The 23,052-nt window shown below is 34.7% G+C and overlaps 1 protein-coding gene and 1 long non-coding RNA gene across 2 annotated transcripts; one reads left to right on the plus strand and one right to left on the minus strand.

Moving 5' to 3' along the window:
* The first annotated feature begins 1,685 nt into the window (after nucleotides 1-1,685).
* LOC141291684 (uncharacterized) lies at nucleotides 1,686-4,411 on the plus strand. The gene is made up of 5 exons (XR_012340362.1): nucleotides 1,686-1,790; nucleotides 2,343-2,418; nucleotides 2,490-2,592; nucleotides 2,682-2,811; nucleotides 3,699-4,411. It is a non-coding gene; the product is annotated as an uncharacterized lncRNA (long non-coding RNA).
* Nucleotides 4,412-5,292: 881 nt separating this feature from the next.
* LOC141290923 (broad substrate specificity ATP-binding cassette transporter ABCG2-like) lies at nucleotides 5,293-22,834 on the minus strand. Its single transcript, XM_073823074.1, has 15 exons — nucleotides 22,629-22,834; nucleotides 20,873-20,932; nucleotides 16,786-16,900; nucleotides 15,906-16,058; nucleotides 13,833-13,990; nucleotides 12,182-12,333; nucleotides 11,992-12,093; nucleotides 11,637-11,887; nucleotides 10,780-10,862; nucleotides 10,049-10,138; nucleotides 9,802-9,926; nucleotides 9,571-9,725; nucleotides 7,719-7,808; nucleotides 7,541-7,611; nucleotides 5,293-5,443 (listed from the first exon to the last, which is right to left on the minus strand). Exons 1-15 carry the CDS (start codon nucleotides 22,832-22,834, stop codon nucleotides 5,293-5,295), a joined length of 1,962 nt encoding a protein of 653 aa, XP_073679175.1.
* Nucleotides 22,835-23,052: the final 218 nt, after the last annotated feature.

The following is a 23,052-nucleotide window of genomic DNA, read 5'->3' on the forward strand; positions in this document are numbered from 1 at the left end:
TTGTGCAAAAAGTGGCTCCTAGCGGCCAAATTCTAAGAAAATTCTCAGAGTCATGACGTTTTCTTAGAATTTCCCCTAAAAGTGACACGAAAATCCCAGTTAATATAAAAGCTATTCCTCAAGATTCCTAGCGCTTAAAAGGGCTCCTAAGGCGAGATCTGCTAAGAGCAGGGAAGAGGACTTTTAGTGGCTTAAGAGTTCCTCTAAGCAGCTGCACAAAATGGCCAACAGAGGAGGCAGGAGAGATGTCCTGCAAACACTGGATGACAGGGAATTATTGAGACGCTACAGATTGGATCGTGCAGGAATCATGTTTGTGGTGGATCTCCTTAGAGATGCAATTACTTCAACTGGGCCAGCAACAAACCTTGCTCCTCAGTCCAGTTCGGCTTGCGATTCCTTTTTTTCTCCATTTTCTGTGTTTGTAGGATATTTGTTAACAAGCCTTCATAAATAGACCAGCCAGCAATCACAGACATTGATAAAAGCTGAGCCGTGTTTCCCTCGTTAAGACCACACTGAGTTGTAACGTTGCAATTTCTACTTCATTAAGGAGAGCCCATCTTGTTTTCAATGGGGTCCATATGGGAGTGAAAGTACAAAATATGCCAGCTAGGATTTTAATATGAGCAAATAAGACACAAATCATGATTTGAACAGGGTGTAATGAGCTTAAGTTTTCACATATTTTAGATTCTAATGTTAGGCTATAACCCCTACAGCTTACTATTCATTTTCCAGATATTTTCTTGAATGTGAAATATTATTTACAATTACAGTCTGCATAAGATTAGAGTGTATAATTATGTTTATTGATTTGAGGGTACATCCTTTGCTCATTATCACCAAAAGTTCATTTTCATCAAACTTGTAGGATCAACCAATCACGGCTTTTGAAATGATGACTCATACCTAGCAACGGGGTCAACCACACATCCTCACTAAGATAGGATTTTCCATCCATTCCTTGCTCAGAGTTCACTGAAAATGTTCTGGAATCACTTCTAAGCTAAAACTCCTGGCAAGGAATTTTTAGGTTAATTTAGGAATTCTCTGAGAGGATTCTCAGAATCTTTAGGGATACGGGCCCTGGTCTTCTTTCAGATTTTTTTATTACAGTAAAAGTAACAAAACATCAAACCATTAAGGCAGTACAAGTATAAAAACAAAACAAGGGAAAAACAATACAATATAGATCATACAAATATAATATACAAAGAATACACAAATTCCTTAAGAAAATTAACTATGGTTTTACTATAGTAAAAGTGTAACCATACAGAGATACAGCTTTAGATACAGTTGACTGTTTTAGGATGAACTGAGTTTTGGATAGTTTCCTAGCAATAAATCATACCTATGGCCCTTCCAAATAGTGGTTTAAAGGAGGAAATCAAAATCTGAACAACTGTTTTTAATTTTTTTTTTTTTTTAAAAGTTCGAAAGTATGTATTTTATATGAAGAAAATACATGAATGAAACTTTGCAGAAACACAGAAAAACATGTATTGCAAACAAAACGAACTTAAAAGGGTACACAGCAAATTTCTGGAGTTCGAAAATCAGGAGTTAGGCAAAAAAGTGTGAAAGAGTTAAATTTTTGGAGTTTATTTTTTAACTTTCACTACATTTTGTGTTACGGGATACTCCCTGGCTGTGTTGTTTTTCGGAGTTCATTCATTGGTGTTCAGGAGCACGTTTTAACACTAAAGTTACATCAGTAGCGCGCCATTACACGAGCCTGGTTCTGCCACACGAAGGACTGATGAAGTTGTCTACTTCGTCATGAGGTAGGTAAAAAACTAATTCCAAAATGTTCTTTATCTTCTGACAGACAGCTGATTACATAGCTGATACGTTAGTGTACTGACGCCAATAACCGCAGCGAACTTTGTGTTGAATGAATCTCCGATGCAAACATGGCTGTTTTGAGCGGACTTTTTTTCCCGATGTGAACAAGCTAATATTAGCTTACGTCTTTCTGTTCACCTTATTTTTGTAAACGAGTGTTTTGCTGTCAAATTTAAGTTGTGACTCGCTCAAGAAACATTCTGTTAAGCTTCCATAATGTAATGCCGACGAGACGAGGTAATATCTAGCAATGTCAGTAAACTGAAGTGTCTAAGTCTAACTTCACCCTGGCTAAAAACGATCATAGTTTAGCCATGAACGTGTAAAGTTATGCCTGCAATGTTTTGAGTCGTAACGGCTAACGTTACAAATGTTTTAGTAGTGACTCGTGACCTATGAGAGTTCGTGGCTTTCATATTAAACATTTTGCATTTTCAATCACAATAACATTAGAGGTTATTTTAAATTACATGTTTTCTCTTCATTGTCAGGATGTTGACAGAAGTGCAGGATGGAGTAAAGTAGTAAAACTGGACAAAATTTGTTTCTCAGATTCTCTCAATTCAGGTGAGTTATATGTTTAGAGTAAGTGACTGTAATTTTATGATTTATTTTGTAAATAACATGTTATTGTGTAGTCCAGCAGAAGTTTTTGACACCAGATAAAACAACACTGAAAACCACAGATGACCAGGGCTCAGCTGATGTACTTTTTCTTGATTCTTGGATGTCAAAGGACTGGTAAGTATTAAAAAATATTTCAAAATGTTATTGAAAAAATATATATATTGTTACATTTGTCTAAAAGATTATCTTTTTTTTTTTTTTAGATTTGCAAGAATTATCACGGATGCTTGGAATGGTGGTTGCTACAAGGTTCCTGGAAAATTTGAACACTTGGAAAGTAATTGAGGCCAAGAAGATCAATTTTGAAGAGGCAACATATCATCTGGTGAAAAGGTTTGTTTAGACAACACTATTCTATTCCAAATATTTAGCTTGAATTAATTCACTTCCAGAACAAAAACTTACAGATAATTTACCCCTTTGTCATCCAAGATGTTCATGTCTTTCTTTCATCAGTCATAAAGAAATTGTGTTTTTTGAGGAAAGCATTGCAGGATTTTTCTCAACATAGTGGATTTCTGTGGTGCTTAACGTATTGAATACATTTATATTTATACAGTTTTTAATCTCAAATGCTGGTCTTGTCTACCTCTGTGGTGCACATGCATACTCTGTGCACTCTGGTTCAATACATTTAGAGTATATCGAAAAACTCTTTTATTTATTTATTTTTTATTTATTTATTTATTTTTTTGCAAAGGGCATTTGATAATCTTTGCACGTTCACTTTGTAAACACTGGGTCGGTACTTCTGCAGCGATGTAGGACAATTTTGAGTCAGAGATGGATGAAATTGAGATGGTAGTTTTTCGACGTACCCTAACTGTCTTGAAACCAGAGTGCACATAGTATGTATGCTCAATGCACAGCTAGATAAGACGAGCATTTGTGGCTAAAACGGGTACAAATATGAATTTATTAATGAAAGTAACACATTGTTTTGCTAGATAAGACCCTTCTTCCCCGGCTGGGATGGTTTAGAGCCATTTGAAGTTGCATTGAAACTGCAATTCTGAAATTCAAACTCGCATGCACCATTGAAGTTCACTATATGGAGAGAAATGCTGTGAAATGAATGTTTTGAAATTATTTGCGACTGAAGAAAGAAAAGAAAGACATGAACCTCTTGGATGAAAAGCGGGTGAGTAAATTATCTGTATTTTTTGTTCTCTTCCTTTAATGCCTATTGTTTATAAAGGGATGTTTATCTTGTGTTTCAGTCATGCCAAAGTCTTGATGACCATCACCTGACCACTAAAGAAAACCCTCAGCCATATCTTCTTGCCTCAGGGACATCAAAAGCACAGGTTTCCACCTTTTACATCGTCTTGGACAGAGAAGTTTCGCCTTGTCAGTCATGTAAATCCTTGGGTATTGTTGAAGAGCTGTTCAAGTAAAGTGAAGTATCATGATGCTCTGTCCAGCCTGTACATATTTTTTTTACAGACAAATGTATATAATATTGATAGGTAGTAACTGAAGTCAAAGAACTGAGAGCAAGGCAGTTGAACAAGCAGTAATCTTATTTAAGCAAAATGTTAAGTTCTCTCCTCTGTGCTCCATCCTTCAGCTTTCAGCTTTGTTTTTATTCAGGCGCCTCAAACTAATTCATGGAATGTATCCTGGTATCACTGTGGAGTTGTTTCTTGTTACTTCATCTGATGTATATCTACCTCTGGTTACACAATACTACTGCACTATTTTATAATCATTCAGGCTTGATTTTATATAATGCAATGATGTGGTGTTGACTATGCTGTAAACAATTTTACTAAACATTTCTTGTTGGCACTGCAGACATGTATTAAATGTAAATGTTTTGCTGTTAGATTTTTCAGTATTTTATGACAGCAGTTAATTTCAAAGTGTTTACATGCATGGAATTTCTAAATCCAATCTATGTATTTCCTGAAATAAAAGCAGCAAGTTGAGAGTATGGCTTTCAGTGTAGTCATTTCCACATAAAACATATTGTGTTAACCCTAAAAAGTGTTTTTAACACTGGTTAAAGAGTTTAAATTATAATTAACAAAATTTTAGAGTTAAAATTACTCTCCAAATGATTAAGATTTTAACTCCAGAAAGTGTTAAAATTTAACTCTGAGAAAGTGTTAAAAATTCAACTCCAAGAGCGGAGTTATTTTAACTCTGCGCTGGAGTCTATTTGATGGTCACGCATGTACACTCAGATTGAGTTGATTTTAACTACCAGGGAGTTTATTCCAAAGACCAGAATTTGCTGTGTATCAAACTGGAGTGACTTAAATCATCCTCTCATATTTCATTTACTGTACTGTTACTGAGGAGAAATAAAAAAAGAAAACACATGAAAACAGTACTTTTGACAGAAATCTTTGGTCTGAAACCTCTTTGAGAACATTAAACCTGAGCACAGTCAATCCTTCACTTCAATTATCTTCATTTCTGTCTGAAGGATGTTTAGATTCGTATTCAAGAACATTTTTTGAGAAAAATTTTGAAAACTGTGTATTATGTGTAGGATCTCAGCAGCAGAGACTATGGCTGTATCCTAAATATATATAGTAGGCAACAAACAATGTTACAAAAGAAATACGTCTGAATTCAAAGTACTCCAGAAAGAGTAGGCTAAAAGTACCTGGGATAACCTACTACTTCCAGTGTGATACTCTTTACTATCCCATGAGGCCACGGGAGAGGAAGCGGCGGTCATGTAAAAATGACAAAGTGGTGAACGTAGTGTGTCCAGACTACATTCTTTAAGTAATGACTCATTCAAAAAAAGTACCTGCTCAGGAGAGTATGCGATTTGGGACAGAGCCAAAGAGCTTGTGTTTAGGTGAATTTCTTGATGAAGCGCAGCTTGAGGTAAGCGATGATGAGGAAGATGAATGTCATGATTCCCAGAGCCAAATGATTCTGCCACAAACCCCAGGTTGAGTAATCAATGCCCTGTTCGTTTAGCCAGTCCTCGCCCTTCAAACAGCTGCAATGAGAAATCATTGCTTTAGTGGTTTTATACATGAAATTGGCATTGTTGAAGGAGGCTATTTTGGCTCTAGGATAGTCATACATTTTTTGGTAGTCATAGACAGCTTAAACACTCTATAAGTCTTAATGTACAAAAGTTTTGAGCCCCTCAATTAAAGTCAGACTTTGCATAGTTTTGATCACTCGTTTAATGAAAATCATCTGAAAGTCTGATCAGTTAGAAAGTCACCCTACATAAAGGAAAATAAAACTTGGCTCAGCAACAACCTGAAATAACTTCTGTTTTTTTGAGTTATAAATGAGTTACTTTTACATTCTCCATTAAAATACATCCAAAATGATATATATGTGACCCTGGACCACAAAACCAGTCATAAGGTTAAATTTTACAAAACTGAGATGTATACATCATATGCAAGCTCAATAAATAAGCTTTCTATTGATGTATGGTTTGTTAGGATAGGACAATATTTGGCCGAGATACATCTATTTGAAATCTGGAATCTAAGGGTGCAAAAAAATCAAAATACTGAGAAAATCACCTTTAAAGTTGTCCAAATTAAGTTCTTAACAATGCATATTACTAATCAAAAATTACATTTTGATATATTTATAGTAGGAATTTTACAAAAAATCTTCATGGAACATGATCTTTACTGAATTTCCTAATGATTTTTGGCATAAAAGAAAAATCAATAATTTTGACCCATACAATGTATTTTTGGCTATTGCTACAAATATACCCCAGCGACTTAAGACTGGTTTTGTGCTCCAGGGTCACATATGACTTATTAAAATCTGACAAAAAAAAAATGACTGAGCTACAGCCATTTGAAGGCCATTTTGCAAGAGTCAGCAGAGTTGATTTTGAGAAAAATCGAGTTAAAGTTTTAGAAACCTTTCAAAGCAAAATCAACCAGCAATGTTGAATACTTTCCTCAATTTTTTTCATAATAAAAATTACTATATTAGTAATCACAATACAGCTATTTTTCATTTTAGCTTTGTTATTAAAAATAAGAACAAAGATGAGAATAAACAGCAGTTTAATTAAGAGCAGTTTAAACAGTTTAATCAGAACAGATCTATATTAAAACCTACTGTAATGCATGGATCTAATATAATGTTAAACATTAGATTTTTCCCCAACCTATAACTAAACGTTCATGTAACACATAACAGATAATGTTTGTGTGAATCTCGCCAAGACATATTTCACAATAATGTATTTTATAGAGAGACTGCATTCTTCAGTGAAGAAATCTTATGCACGCACTTTGCAAATGTCAGCGCAATTGTTTGGTTTGGACTTATATGTGACCCTGGACCACAAAACCAGTCATAAGGTTAAATTTGACAAAACTGAGATGTATACATCATATGAAAGCTCAATAAATAAGCTTTCTATTGATGTATGGTTTGTTAGGATAGGACAATATTTGGCCGAGATCCATCTATTTGAAGATCTGGAATCTGAGGATGCAAAAAAATCAAAATACTGAGAAAATCACCTTTAAAGTTGTCCAAATTAAGTTCTTAACAATGCATATTACTAATCAAAAATTACATTTTGATATGTTAACAGTAGGAATTTTACAAAAAATCTTCATGGAACATGATCTTTACTTAATTTCCTAATGATTTTTGGCATAAGAGAAAAATCAATAATTTTGACCCATACTATGTATTTTTGGCTATTGCTACAAATATACCCCAGTGACTTAAGACTGGTTTTGTGGTCCAGGGTCACATATCATCGAGAAGTGAGCAGAGAAAAAGGTACTCCTCTCAGAAAACGTACAAATAAAGATTATATACTGTATATGTTTAATAACTATTTGGAGCATTGTGATCGCTAGAAGAGGGCCTAATTAACAAATGTTTGTGAAAACCTCAAATTCGACCAAAACTGACATTTTTCACTACCTTTGCCAGTAGCTCAAAATGAGAAATTCTGCAAAGTTTGCATTCTGACTCATTTTGCCAGCACGGGTCACATTTTATTTCATTAAGATTTATTTCAAGTAACTTTTTTTGGTTTTCGTTCACTATAATGACCCTGTTAATTACTCTCATACAGCTTCATACTCACACTTGTCCTATGCCAGTTGTGTTTTTCATGTCACAGAAGGTGAGGCCGGTGAACTCATTGATTTCCACAGCCTGCGAGAACATTCATCATCAATTGACTTTTACAACACACTTTCCATTATAAGCAGACTTGATGAAAATCAAAAGCTCCAGTAGAACATGGACACTTTAAGACTCACAGTGAGACCGTAACGAGGAATACTGAAATACTTCAACCAGTTCAACCAGTCAGCCATACTGGGGAGATTCACCAGCAGCCCTGAGAAGATCTGAACACATGAACACACACAAATAAATATTACACTAAACCCGACATGTCCTTTATTTTTAGTTACATAATTTTACAGATATAATGTATAAAACTTATGCATGTACCGTTGAAGTCAAAAGTTTACATACACCTTGCAGAATCTGCAAAATGTTAGTTATTTTACTAAAATAAGAGGGATCATACAAAATGCATGTTATTTTTTTATTTAGTACTGACCTGAATAAGACATTTCACATAAAAAAAGTTGTTTACATATAGTCCAGAAGAGCAAATAATAGTTGAATTTATAAAAATTACCCCATTCAAAAGTACATACGCTTTATTCTTAAAACTGTTGTTACCTGAATGATCCACAGCTGTGTTTTTAGTTTAGTGATAGTAGTTCATGAGTTCCTTGTTTGTCCTGAACAGTTAAACTGCCTGCTGTTCTTCAGAAAAATCCTTCAGGTCCCACAGATTCTTTGGCTTAGCACCATTTTGTGTATTTGAACCCTTTCCAACAATGACTGTATGATTTTGAGATCCATTTTTATTCGAACTGAGGGACTCATATGCAACTATTACAGAAGGTTCAAACACTCAATGATGCTCCAGGAAGAAAAAAAGCATGCATTGAGAGCCGGGGGGTGAAAACTTTTAAACAGAATGAAGATGTGAACAGTTTTCTTATTTTGTCTGAATATATTTTTTTCATTTAGTACTGCCCTTCAGAAGCTACAGAAGATACTTACATGTTTCCCAGAAGACAAAAAAGTTAAATTTACCCTGAGCCCCTGGCTCTTAATTCATTGTTTTTCCCCTTTGGAGCGTCAGTGAGCATTTGAACCTTCTGTAATAGTTGCATATGAGTCCCTCAGTTGTCCTCAGTGTGAAAAGATGGATCTCAAAATCATACAGTCATTGATGGAAAGGGTTCAAATACACACAAATGCTGGAAAACCAGGGGCACCTGAAGGATTTTTTCTGAAGAACAGCATTCAGATTAACTTTTCAGGACTCATGAACAACTATCACTAAACAACAACAAAAAAACACAGCTGTGGATCATTCAGGTAACAACACAGTATTAAAAATTAAGCATATGTAAACATTTTTATAAATTCAACTATTATTTTCTTTTCTGGACTATATGTGACCCTGGACCACAAAACCAGTCATAAGGTTAAATTTGACAAAACTGAGATGTATACATCATATGAAAGCTCAATAGATACGCTTTCTATTGATGTATGGTTTGTTAGGATAGAACAATATTTGGCCGAGATACATCTATTTGAAAATCAGGAATCTGAGGGTGCAAAAAAATCTAAATACTGAGAAAATCACCTTTAAAGTTGTCCAAATTAAGTTCTTAACAATGCATATTACCAATCTAAAATTACATTTTGATATATTTACAGTAGGAATTTGACAAAAAATCTTCATGGAACATGATCTTTACTTAATTTCCTAATGATCTTTGACATAAAAGAAAAATCAATAATTTTGACCCATACAATGTATTTTTGGCTATTGCTACAAACATACCCCAGCGACTTAAGACTGGTTTTGTGGTCCAGGGTCACATTTGTAAATGTCTTTTATGTGAATATAATATTCAGGTCAGTGCTAAATAAAAAATAACATGCATTTGGTATGATCTTTCTTATTTTGGTACAACAATGAGCATTTTGCAGATTCTGAAAGGTGTTTGTAAACTTTGGACTTCAACTGTATATGTGGCCTTACTTTTTGAACAGTATGTGAGTGTGTGAACTTACCATCATAATCACAAATATGTTGTTAATGAATATGTAAGCGATGGCCACCATCGTCTGATCAGCAGAGATGGCCAGAGTCATGGACGTAGCTGTGTATGACACCAGAATGATGGAGAACAGGAAGATGAAGAACGCCTCAGCCGTCGCTTTCAGTCCTGCACAAGAAACATCAAACATCAGACCACATGTTTCATATCAAATGAACATGAATGATGGCAATGTGTGTCTGACCGATCATCCAGTACACCACGCAGCCGAAGATGATGCCAGGGATGGTGCGCAGAAACAGGATGTCAGACAGGACCTTAGATAGGAAGTACACCGACACTCTGTAGTAGCCGCTGGTGTACTCGTGCCTGAGGACCACAACATCACTAATCAATCAGTCAATTAACATTAGAAAAATCATTCAGTAATTGTGAAAAGAAAGAACCAGTCTTGATTGCCAAATATAGTATGTGTGCTTGTGTTTACTCACACAAATAGCTTCCTCTCAGTGATGAAGAGTTCTGCTGAGGACATAGTAGTAAAGCACTGGTTTGAGCTGATGAAGAAGAGTGCACCCATCCTGAAACACACATACACTACTGTTAGTGGACAATCACTGGGAGTAATGGACTAAAATTTGTAAATGATCTACCCCGCTCTGTCAGTAAATTATATTTGAGAACACCATGGCTGAAGGGACACAGCTTCATCAGTTCATCAGATCTGAACACTGAAGCAGAAATGATTCATACTGGCTCAGTTGGATAAATGTGACCCTGGACCACAAAACCAGTCTGAAGTCGCTGGGGTACATTTGTAGCAATAGCCAAAAATACATTGTATGGGTCAAAATTATTGATTTTTCTTTAATGTCCAAAAATCATTAGGAAATTCAGTAAAGATCATGTTACATGAAGATTTTTTGTAAAATTCCTACTGTAAACCTATTAAAATGTAATTTTTGATTAGTAATATGCATTGTTAAGAACTTAATTTGGACAACTTTAAAGGTGATTTTCTCAGTATTTTGATTTTTTTGCACCCTCAGATTCCAGATTTTCAAATAGATGTATCTTGGCCAAATATTGTCCTATCCTAACAAACCATACATCAATAGAAAGCTTATTTATTGAGCTTTCATATGATGCATATATCTCAGTTTTGTAAAATTTAACCTTATGACTGGTTTTGTGGTCCAGGGTCACAAATGTGTTTTCATACCTGTTTTGAATGCCACTCGCATTCTCCTTCACTCCAAAAAATATGGCTCCAACCACCAGAGCTATTACAATCATCACACCAATCTGGAGAAACACAACACAGATTAATATAGAAATATCAGCTTTAACAGAAAACTTTATTTACATGTAAATCTGACATACATATATTTTGTTTGATATTTAATGACAAAAATGAAAGTGCATGAAATCATTGCAATATTTCCAGTTTTGCCTAAAGGAACACTCCACTTTTTTTTGGAAATTGACTCATTTTTCAACTCCCCCTGAATTAATAAGTTGAGTTTTACTGTTTTGAAATCCATTCAGCCGTTCTCCTGTTCTGGCGATATCGCTTTAAGCATAGCTTAGCATAGATCATTGAATCCTATGAGACCAATATAACACTGCGTTCGTGCATATTACGGCAGCAAACTTCCTTGACTATTATGGCGGAATGGGAGTGTAGTATTATTTAGCAAGTCTTTAACTACCAAAATCAATTACTTAAAAAAGCATTTTTGGCAAATTCAGGTAATTTTGATCAGGCAAAAACCTAGAACTAGTTCCAAAAAGTAGGTTATTCCAAAAATGCTAAATACCCGAAAATGTTCGCCATGAGCCAAGGATTCCAACTACACTCCAGACTGTGACTGATGGTTTAACGCTCCACTTTTTTTTTTTGGAAATAGGCTCATTCTCCAACTCCCCCTGAGTTAATAAGTTCAAGAATACTAAATGTATAGCACCATTATGTTACGTGTAGTAAAATTACTGAAACACTATCTTAAAATCTCAGAGATACTTCAGTTATATATTTCAGCTCAAAGGCTGATGTAAATCATCTGTGAATGCGCTGACCTGAGCGTATGAGGTCTGTGGGTTCATCATGAGGTCCCTGAAGGTTCTCTTGAGAACCCAGTGGAACTGGTGAAAGAAGGATGTGCTGTAGGTGACGGTTCTGGATTTGGATTGTGTGCTATAGTCCTGTCCCTGAACTATTTGCTCCAGCTCGCTTTTGGTCTGTTTATAGCTGGCACTCTTCTTGTATTCTTTCACCAAACGATCCTCAATGCCCTTCAGAGATGAACTCAGCTGCTCCTGGTCCAGTTCTGACACAAAATGTTAAAAATAAAATACATTTTAAGATAAACATTACACATCATTCAGATGGTCTATTTCGGCCTTTTACACTGTGAAAGGGAAACTGCGGTACCCTCGCTATCGTATAACTTGTTGAGAGTGACGACGGTGGAGTCTCCATTGATGACATCCAGGAAGAAATCAGCAGGGTTGTTATGAGGTTCACAGGTGTATCCTGACACACACACACACAGCAGACATCAGTATCAGGATGTGAGGCTCTGTTCATGTGTTTGTGTGTGTGTGTGTGTGTGTTTTCATACCGATCTGGCTGAAGTAGTCGAAGGTGTCCTGAGCCGGCCCATGATACACCATCCTTCCTCCGATTAGCAGTGTGAGGCTGTCGAACAGACGGTAGATGGAGTAGCGTGGCTGATGGATGGACAGGATGATTGTGCGGCCGCTGTTCGCCATTCTGAAAAAAACACAATGTCAATGCTATGGGTCATACTTGGGAGTCCCATTCACCTCTGAATAGTAAAAAAACAGGCTAATGAATATTGGCAAGTTTTTGCATGCCCATGCATAAAAACAAAGGCACTTATTTTTGAGCTGAGGAGTAAAGACTGTGTCCTGGCCATTCAGTGGTGCACTTTTGTAACACAGTTTGACGTTACATCGACACTGACATTAGGGGTCAGTTAGAGTTAGTTATTTGATATTTTACATTTTAAAATGTATAAATAACTGTATATAAAATGTAAATAAAATATTTAATTTAAGGATTTCCCCCACTGAAATGTTCATTATTAATGAACATATTAAAACAAATTGGCATAATATATTTAACGGTTTCTAAAATAAACAATTTTTTCTCCATTGTCATTTTCTAAATCATTTAACTTTGTTAAATCAGCATAACAACATAAACAGTCCAAAGGCTGTAAAGCAAAAAAATTCTATGCGTGAATAATTGAAAGAAGTTCACTTCCAGAACAAACTTTACAGATAATTTGCTCACCCCCTTGTCATCCAAGATGTTCATGTCTTTCTTTCTTCAGTCAAAGAAAGTATGTTTTTTAAGGAAAACATTTCAGGATTTTCCTCCATATGGTGGACTTCTATGGTGCCCGCGAGAACTTTCAAAATGCAGTTTAAATGCAGCTTCAAAGAGCTCTAATCAACACCAGCCGAGGAAGAAGTGTTTTATCTAGCGAAACGATACATTTTTTTTCTAAAATAATTTACAATTTATATACTTCTTAACCTCAAATGCTCATCTTGTCTAGCTCTACGTGAATTCTGTGCATTCCAGTTCAAGACAGTTAGGGTATGTCGAAAAACTCCCATCTCATTTTCTCCTACAACTTCAAAATCATCTTACATCGCTGTTTTACCTTTTTTTTTTTTTTTTTGTAAAGGGCATTTGATTTTCTGGGTTGGTACACCTGCAGTAATGTAGGATAATTTATAAGTTGGAGGAGAAAATTTGTTGGAAGTTTTTTGACATACCCTAACTGTATTGCACCGGAATACAAAGAATTGACGCAGAGCTAGACAAGACAAGCATTTGAGGTGAAAATGTGTATAAATTGTAATTTTTTTAATAAGAAAATAACTGATTGTTTTGCTAGATAAGACCCTTCTTCCTCAGCTGGGATCATTTAAAGCCCTTTTAAGCTGCATTTTGGAAGATAAAACTCTTGGGCACCATAGAAGTCCACTACTGTATATGGAGAACATTCCTGAAATGTTTTCCTCCAAAAACAAAATTTCTTTGCGACTGAAGAAAGAAAGACATAAACATCTTGGATGAAATTGTAAATTTTAGTTCTGGAAGTGAAGTAATCCTTTAATCATTTTCATAATTCATAATACATTTTTTAAAATTTTTAAAGCTATTACAAACATTTAGTATATATTAATGAACATGTATTTCTTGTGAATATGAATATGACCGGTTTATAAACACACCTCTTGAGCAGCATGAGGACGGAGTTGGCTGTACTGGCGTCCAGGCCAGTGGTGGGTTCATCCAGGAAAAGCACCGGCGGATCAAAGATCATCTCCATGCCGATGCTCGTCCTTTTCCTTTCTCCGCCTGAAACACCACGAATCAGCTGCGTGCCCACCTGTAAAACCAGCCAATCGAAGCAGCTGTGAATGCAAGTCCTGCCCTCTAAACCCAATAATGATCTAAAATACTGCCCCCAATAGCCGACTAACTGGGTAACCATTTTAATTAGTCACTCAGTCACAAAAAAAATCCACTGGAAGTGGTGAAGTCGCACAGCCTGTGATGGACAGTTCGTTAACAGCTGGTTTATGTGGTAAAATAGCATCCAAACTCTCACCTATCATTCATCAACCTCAAATATGGCTTTTCATCTGAAAGATCTATGTAGTGGCAACTTTACATAGCAGTCGAATAAAATGTGCACTACAGAAGTGTCTGTGCGGAGTGTGGAATCTGTACAGTAGTGCACTCACGGCATGACAGATACAGACACCAGTGTGGTCACTTGCTCTTAAAATGCTGTCATTTTTGGTCATACAGAAAAAAGTAATAGCCTACATCTGTATAAAATAGAAAGACTCCTCGTTTATTTGTGTACTGCAAAAAATGCTTTTCTTACTTAGGTTTTTTTTGTCTTGTTCCATGCCAAAATATCAAACAATTCTTAAATCAAGAAGGATGTTCTAGACATGAAAATTAGGTGTGTTTGTGCTTGAAACAAGCAAAATAATCTGCCTATAGGGTAAGAAAAAATAAAGGAGTGTCTATTTACACTAACTCTGCCCACCAATGTGTGATTGGGATACTCAGCACTACAAAAGATGTCTGTTAATAATCAGCTCCAGTGGTGCAGAGGATGAAATGCATATTCCACTCTTTTTGATGTGACCAACCCGCGTTCGAATCCTCTATCTGGCGATTTTTTTTCTACCTTCTCATAATCTCATAAAAATCATATTGGAAAGGCATTCATTTTCAATAAAAATAAAGGACATAAGTGAAAAGTTGCTAATAATTGCTTCTATTTTAACTTAATGTAAATATAATCTATAGCTATTTGCACTTAGTGTCAATAGAACCCACTGTTACTTGCACTTGTGTAAATAGCTTCTATCATTAAGAAAATATGCTATTTTAGAAAAATTATTGTGTTTTATGTGAGAAGTACGTTTTGTTTTGTTTTTTCTTGCCCCATTGGCAGATTATTTTGCTTCTTCTAAGGAAAAACTCACTTAATTTGTACTTATTTTTTCTAAAAACAAGAAAACAATTTTTACTTGTCTAGAAATCCTTATTGATTTAAGAATTTTTAGATATTTTGGCTGGAAACAAGACAAAAAAATTGAAGTAAGAAAAGCATTTTTTGCAGCGTGTGCACTCGGAATAACAACGAAACATTGCACTTTTGTAAAATAATGAAAACAAACAGGATGCGCTTTCTGCCGTTTGGTTCTCTGAAACCCTGTGTATATTTGCTTTGCACAGACATAACAGTATATCTATTAAGAATGATATGCCTGTTTTTAAATCAGCCATTTCAAATAAATGAAAAAATCTCATATTGTGTAATCTGTATGAAACATGCATACAAGCACATCACTATTGTAGTCAGTGTCACCGACTTCATCTCTTTAACCAAAAACAAAGAAAGCCTTAATTTTATTTAATGTTAAGTTTTTTGTGTGTTATTGTGTGTATTTGTCATTTTTAATATTGTTTTACTGTACATGTACTTACAGTTTTTAGTCATTTTTATTTATTAATTTCAGTTTTAGTTATTGTAGCACTTCACGATAAACCAGATAAAATAGTAAAATCTTGCTTTGGCAACTACCTGAAATAAAATTTAAGTTGATTTATATTTGATTTAATTTTAGTTTTCATTCCATCTTAAATGTTGTTTTATGTATTATGTTTCATTTATCTATACTTTTGGAGACACTAGATACACTTTTCACTGATTTCTGTGAACGCCAAGTCTGTTGATCGCACATGTATTTAGTCAGATGAATGTGTGTTTGGTTTGTTACCCGTGAATCAGCCACTTTGCTCAATCCCAGCTCCTGAATGAGTCTCTCAACCTTCTCGTCTTTATCTCGCTGACGGATCGAATTTGGGAGTCGTAAAGCTGCTGAGAAACGCAGATTCTCACGAACCGTCAGCGTCCCCATGACCACATCATCCTACAAAAAACACAAGTTTGTCAATAAATAAATGGAAGCTAGGAAACCTGCATTACTTGTCTGAAAAGTAACTGCAAAAAAAGATAATTTTAAAGTAATGAGATTACATAACTCATATTACTTGACGGTACTTTTACCGTTTACTTTCTATTTTCCCTGTTTGTGGTCATTACACACTTTCTTTTAAATTATTTTTTGTCTATCAGTGTGAATGTAGGTATTCTTTATTCATTCTGACAGAAAGAATTCTGTCTGACAAACAGAATGTGAATTACAGTTTTCTACACTTTTAAATTGCAAGGGTGTAACCACAGCCTTCTACTCATGAATACTTTTAAGTGAGATACTTTTTTACTTTCACTCAAGTGAATTCATGGCAAGTACTTGACTCACACTGCATTTATTAGAAAGTAACAGTACTTTCACTTGAGTATATTTTTTCTCATTGCTCTTTCACAATAGTCATGCAGATTAAATCTGAGATGGTGACAGCCCTGGTTTGAAACACAAAGCCTGATTATCAGGTTGTTTCATGTGTTCAAACCATCAAGGAGCATTCTCTGAACACGCAGGTCTATGTCTCACGACATGCTGGTGTGATTTGAGAATAGATTAAACAATCACACTCCTAAAAACACATTTGTGCTCCAGATGTGAGTGATTATGTAAGTTACTGAGTTAACAGAAGACAGTAAATGTAGTAAATGAGTGTTTGTGTGGTTTCTACCTGCACTACGTATCCAGACAGACATTTGAAGTTTGGAGGTTGTGGCGCTCCGTCTATAAGAACCTCTCCAGAGAGACCAGCAGGATCCTTACGAGCGGCCAGAACGTCCAGAAACCTGTAAGAAAACATGAACAGTTAAAATATATTAATTTTAATGTAAAGACTTTTATTATTAGAAAATTATTTCTATTTCTATTTTCAATTAATGCTGTTTCTTTTTAACATTTTTTCATTAAAAATCCTGAAAAAAGGTATCACATTCATAATAATATAATTCAGTATATTAGAATGATTTCTAAAGGATCATGTGACACTGAAGACTGGAGTAACGGCTGCTGAAAATTCAGCTTTAGATCACAGAAATACATTGTATTTTAAAGTATATTAAAATAAAAACTGTTATTTTGAATTGCAGGAATATTTCATAATACAAATTTGTTTCTGTATTTTCGATCAAATAAATGGCACTTTGATGAGCAGGAGAGACTTTTTAAAAACATTAAAAACCTTACTGATCCAAAACTATATATATAATTAATATTTCATAATATTAATTTTTACTGCCTTGAGGATTAAGATTCTGAAAGAAAAGTTTATTTAACGGATAGAATCTTAAATCACATTTTTAGTTTCAAAATTATTTGTTTTTCAGACATTTCTCTTTAAAATAAAGGAAGTATCACATTTTTGCAAAACGATTTGGTTTTTGACCACTGAATGTGTACATTTAAAAGACATACTCCTGGAGCCATTTTGACATCCCAATATATCTTGAACCGAATCTCATAGGGCCTTAAAAATAAACATGCTGAAAGGAAAATTTGTTAAGACCCAATATCTAAAAGGGCATTAAGATATCTTTAATACATGCAAACTCTGGAGAAAAAACATGAAAAGTGCTGTTTCCCCATTTTTTAATGGCCACCATTGGCACATAATGCAGCAAAGAGAGTTAAAATCAACAGATTTTACTAGTAGAACTAGTAAAATTAACATTATTATGCTGCCTCCCAGTAACTTGACTCTGAATCTCAGGTGAAAATTGCCATTTTGACCCCATCTACAACATACTGGATTACTCAGTAAATATTCATCCATGACATTTAATATTTTGCCTTTCATCGCTATATATTTCATCGCTTCTTCAGAACAAGTATTATCAAAATCAAACATTTGAGCTGCAGATCTCTGGTTGCGTTGACATGGAATGACCCACTTCCTTTCTGGGGGGGAAAGCTGCTAGAAAAAGCTTTGAAAAAAACAACTAAACTACTTTATGTTACTCCTTAACACTGGCTATTAGAGGTGTGATAAAACACTTAACTCACAAGATGAGATTAAAACATGTGATTGAGTTCACACGAGGAACAAGACGAGATAAGATTTTCACAAACTATTTCTAAGAAATCCTCAATGAGGAACTCTATGACTGGAAAAACAGCCTTCAGGTGCATCACAAAACATCTTGTCATCAGGTGCGCCTGCAGGTGTACATACCACGAGTGCCCTGACTGACCTGAGAAACACTTCAGCGGTTATTATTTGTGTCCGGTATTTCTGACAAAAGAACCAGTGATGCCAATCATTCACGATTTAATCATTCTTATGTGTTAGTTTCATTCTTTTCTTTGAATTGGCCAAACATGTTTGAACTGCTCTTTCATATAACCTTCCCCTGGCCACAGGACATAATTGAACGGGGCTTAGGGTTGAGCGATATGGCAAAAATATATCACAATTTTATCACAATTCTTCGGTTTGTTAGTCGGTTTGTGCACATTTTTCAAATTTTAAAATATCTTCTTTTGTGTTCAGCACAAGAAAGAAATTAATAAAGGTGTGGGACAACATAAGTGATTTTATAAAGACAGAATTGTAATTTTTGGGTGAACTTTTCCTGACAAGCGGCAGCATTTTTAGTACTGTTGCTTTAAGAGCTGCATGCATAATATACAGAAACGCATCCATTTTATTTATTGTTTAATTTCACTTTCAATTTTTACTAGGGCTGTCAGTCAATTAAAATTGTAATCTAATTGCATGATCGCAAAATAAATGTGACCTTGAAAATACCCACAAAAGATTTTTTAAAGCTGTTTTTGTGTTAAATGAGAAAGTATCAAGTAGACATTACAAATTGTAGTTTTAGACAGATTTAATAATAATTTGTTATATATAAAGATTTAGGCTACAACGGCCTAACTTAAACTATGGAACATAAAAGAAGATAATTATCACAGTATTTTTTGTTCATACAATGAAAGTGATTGGTAACCAAAACAACTTTGTCTTCAAAATACCTTCTTGTATGTTCCACAAAAGAAAGGTTTGAATTTCAAACTTTGAAACAACGTTAGGCTGAGTAAATGATGACAGAATTTTTTTCAGGTGAACTATTCCTTTAATGTTTTATTATTATTATTATTATTATTATTATTATTATTATTATTATTATTTAATGAAATGATACTCTAAATAAGAAACTAAATCTGCCAGCAGGTGGCGATAAATGTTTTCATGAGTCATTCATTTGATTAGTTCAAATGGCTGATTCATTCAGAAATGAGGTAAATGACTGTTTATGAATGGGCCTTTGAGTCATTGATTTACGCGAATCGTTCAAAACTAATTTTTGGGTGAACATTTCTTTTAATGACAAGCGGCAGCATGTTTAGTACCGTTGCTTTAAGAGCTGCATGCATAATATACAGAAACGCTTCCATTTTTCTCTCAACTGTTTAATTTTATTAATTTTATTTTTTTCTAGGGCTGGCAGTTGATAAAAGTTTTTTATCTAATTAATTACATGATGTGTCAATTAATCTAATTACTCGTTAAATAAATTTGACTGTGAAAATACCCACAAAAGATTATTTAAAGCTATTTTTTGAGAAAGTATCAAGTAGACATTTACAAATTGTAGTTTTAGACAGATTTAATAATAATTTGTTATATATGAAGATTTAGGCTACAATGGCCTAACTTAAACTAAAACTTAAACAAAACGTTTGCTTTTGTCAAATAAAGAAAACAAACAGGACGTGCTTTTTGCCATCTTGGTCCTGAGCGCATCACAAAAATGAACCGAAACTCAGCGAATACTTCACAGACATTGTGAAAATATCTATAGAATGACTTAAATAACAAAATAATTCAAACTGAAAAACAAAAACTCTTTCATTATGTAATCCGTAAAGATGCATTTCTCTCTAAAGGCGCGTCCAATGAGAAGATGGAGAGTCAGAATCATGCAAAAAACTGACTCAGAAAACACTATTTTCTTGTTAAATAATTAAAATATCTCCTCACAATTTCCCCCTGACACATTCATGGTAATTACTTATAATTGGTAATTGCTTTGCGGCAAGCTTTAGCCTATTGCACTTAAACGGATCTCTTCTAGCTGCGCTGAAGGCACTTGTGTTTGCTGTATTCAGGAGCATTTTGTGCAAGAACGTCTTGAATTTCAGGGCATAACTGCATTGACGGAGTTGTTGCCCTGCATCATATTTGTCAACAGTAAACTATATGGAATGATGTACAGGTCTGATTTTAATCACCCTTTTTTTTTTTATAGCTAATTAATTACCACGCTAAACTGACAGCCCTAATTTTAACTTTCAATTTCACAAAATCGAAGTACTCTCTCAAACAGAGACCAAAACAGAATTTGCATACTTTGTGTATGAAGAGATTCAGTGTTCAGCGTGCATTCTACAAGACGAGTCATTTGTCACATTCTTAGGCTTTGTTATGCAACAAATTCTCCCCCATGCTCTTGTCTGTCATCTCTCCTTACTCTCATGATGTGATCAGTAAGTTCTCTGCTGCACTGTGTGTGAATCAGCAGCTCATTCAAAAGAAGAGGTATTCAACTATATTGAATGCTTTTTATTTCAATAAAAAAGCAAAGCAATATTGGAAGCAGTGCTATAATGTAAACATTAAGGTGGCATCTTCTATTCTAACTTCACACTATGTCAAGCTGATATCACAAGACGGCTTTTCACCTCAATGAGAGATCTTTATCTATGTACTGGTTACATAAACCAAGACAAAGAGAGACAGACAGACGGACGCCTCTTACGATGATTTCCCGCTACCAGTGACTCCTAATATGGCGTTCAGTCCTGGCCTCATGATTCCACTAGAGAAAACAACACAGAATTACATTAGAATTGTCATCAGCACTTGGAGCACAAAACCAGTCTTAAGTAGCATGGGTATATTTGTTGCAACAGCCAAAAATACACTGCATGGGTCAAAATAATCGATTTTACTTTTGTGCAAAAAATCATTAGGATAGTAAGATCATGCTCCATTAATATATTTTGTAATATATTTGTTTCCTACCATAAATACATCAAAACGTTATTTTTAATTAGTAATATGCACTGCTAGGAACTTCATTTGGACAATTTTTTGCACCCTCTCAGATTCCAGATTTTCAAAGAGTTGTGTGCTGGTCAAATATTGTCTTATTCTAACAAGCCAAAAATCAAAGGAAGACTAATTATTCAACTTTTAGATGATGTATACTGCAAATCGATAAAAACAAAAGACACTTATGACTGGTTTTGTGGTCCAGGCTCACAAATAGCATCTGCTGCACTGTAAAAAATTATTTTGTTGAATCAGCTTAAAATAATTTGTTACCTGGCTGCCTCAAAAAAAAGTTTAGTCAGCTTTAAAAGTTGTACTAAGTGACAGCTTAGATATTTGAATTGATTCAACTTAAAATTTTAAGGCAGCAGGGTAACAAATTATTTTAAGTTTACTCAAATAGTTTTTTTTTTTTTTACAGTGTGCACTTACATAACAGACATATAGTTCATGACATAACAGCTCAGCAGATTTGTCAGCTGAGGAAACACCCCAGATATCACATGCACATATTTAAGATGTCTGTTACAGATTGTATCTGCATCTGCGGTGTACATACATCTGATAAACTTCTTTAAGGTGTCAGTTTTGCATACATTCTAATTCATATCATGAAGACATTCTACTTGACATCTGACATGAAACATCTTAGAAATTAGAGATTTTTGAAATGCCTTATTATGTAACCCTTGTGCGTCCTTATGAACATTTTTGTCCATTTCAGTTTTGTTTTTTGTTATAAGTGTGTCTGTGTTAATGCCAACTGCGTAAATCTTGGCTCAGGCGTAATATTTAATATTTCACCATCATTTCTTTCAAAAAATCTATTTTACCCTCCATACAAAAAATACTCACACTCAGGACCTTAAGGACAAAAATGTCCACAATGAAACCCATTAAAACTGCAATTTTTTAACCCAGGGCAATTTGACTATAAAATGATGCAATATTTGCTAATAGGCATTCATTCTATCAGCAACTAAATTTTTTACTAGATTGTGCCTTTTTTTCAAATTTGGCATATACATAAAAAAAAAAAATCTAACACTACATAAAACATATAAACGCCTCAAAATTAATGTTGTTGCTCTTCACTGACACACCCAAGAATCTAATAAGCAAAGAAAATAATCTGCTCAGCATTTAGTATATGGAAATTACTACTATTTTTTTATTTTTCAAAAAAAAAAAAAAAAACCTGTGGCATTATGCAAACAAACCAGCATTAAAGGGGTTACAATTCTGAAAATTAATGAATGTTTGGTATCTATGGATAAAACAGATGCTGGTTAAAAACACCAGTGATAGTGGAAAAGAATATTAATACATCATATTTTTATGACAGTTTTTGGACTTTGACATTTTTGTCCATTTTGCACCTTTTTTGAATGCACAAGGGTTAAAAACCATGGGACATGAGTGTTGTAATCTAACAGCAATAGATTTAGTGAAAGACTCACTTGAGATCAATGAGGATGTTTTTCTGCATGGCCTTTCTATTGCAGATGAAGCCGCTCTTCATCTTCACGCTGTAGTTGATGTTGTGGAAGCTCATGGTTGCTCCTCGTCTGACTGAAGAGGAGGACATGCTGGTGGACACTTTTGTCCTGGACACATTGTTGTTCTGATCTCCAACACTGGTCATCTGAACGGCCGTGTCTGCCATCGCACCTGGAAACCCTGAGGATCAGCAAACCAGCAGCAGTCAGATCACATAAACTCAGTAAACTTTTGTTGAAAACCCCCTCCAAAAATGTATGGAACACATAATATTGATCGAAACAATCGATATCAATTAATCGATGGTTACTGCACACGTCCTATTCACACTCACCTGAAGCAGAGCTGATCCGCAACGCGTGTCAGTGTGTGTATATATATATG

The sequence above is a fragment of the Garra rufa genome, chromosome 18 (assembly GCF_049309525.1).
Source record: "Garra rufa chromosome 18, GarRuf1.0, whole genome shotgun sequence".
Taxonomy (NCBI): Eukaryota; Metazoa; Chordata; class Actinopteri; order Cypriniformes; family Cyprinidae; genus Garra; species Garra rufa.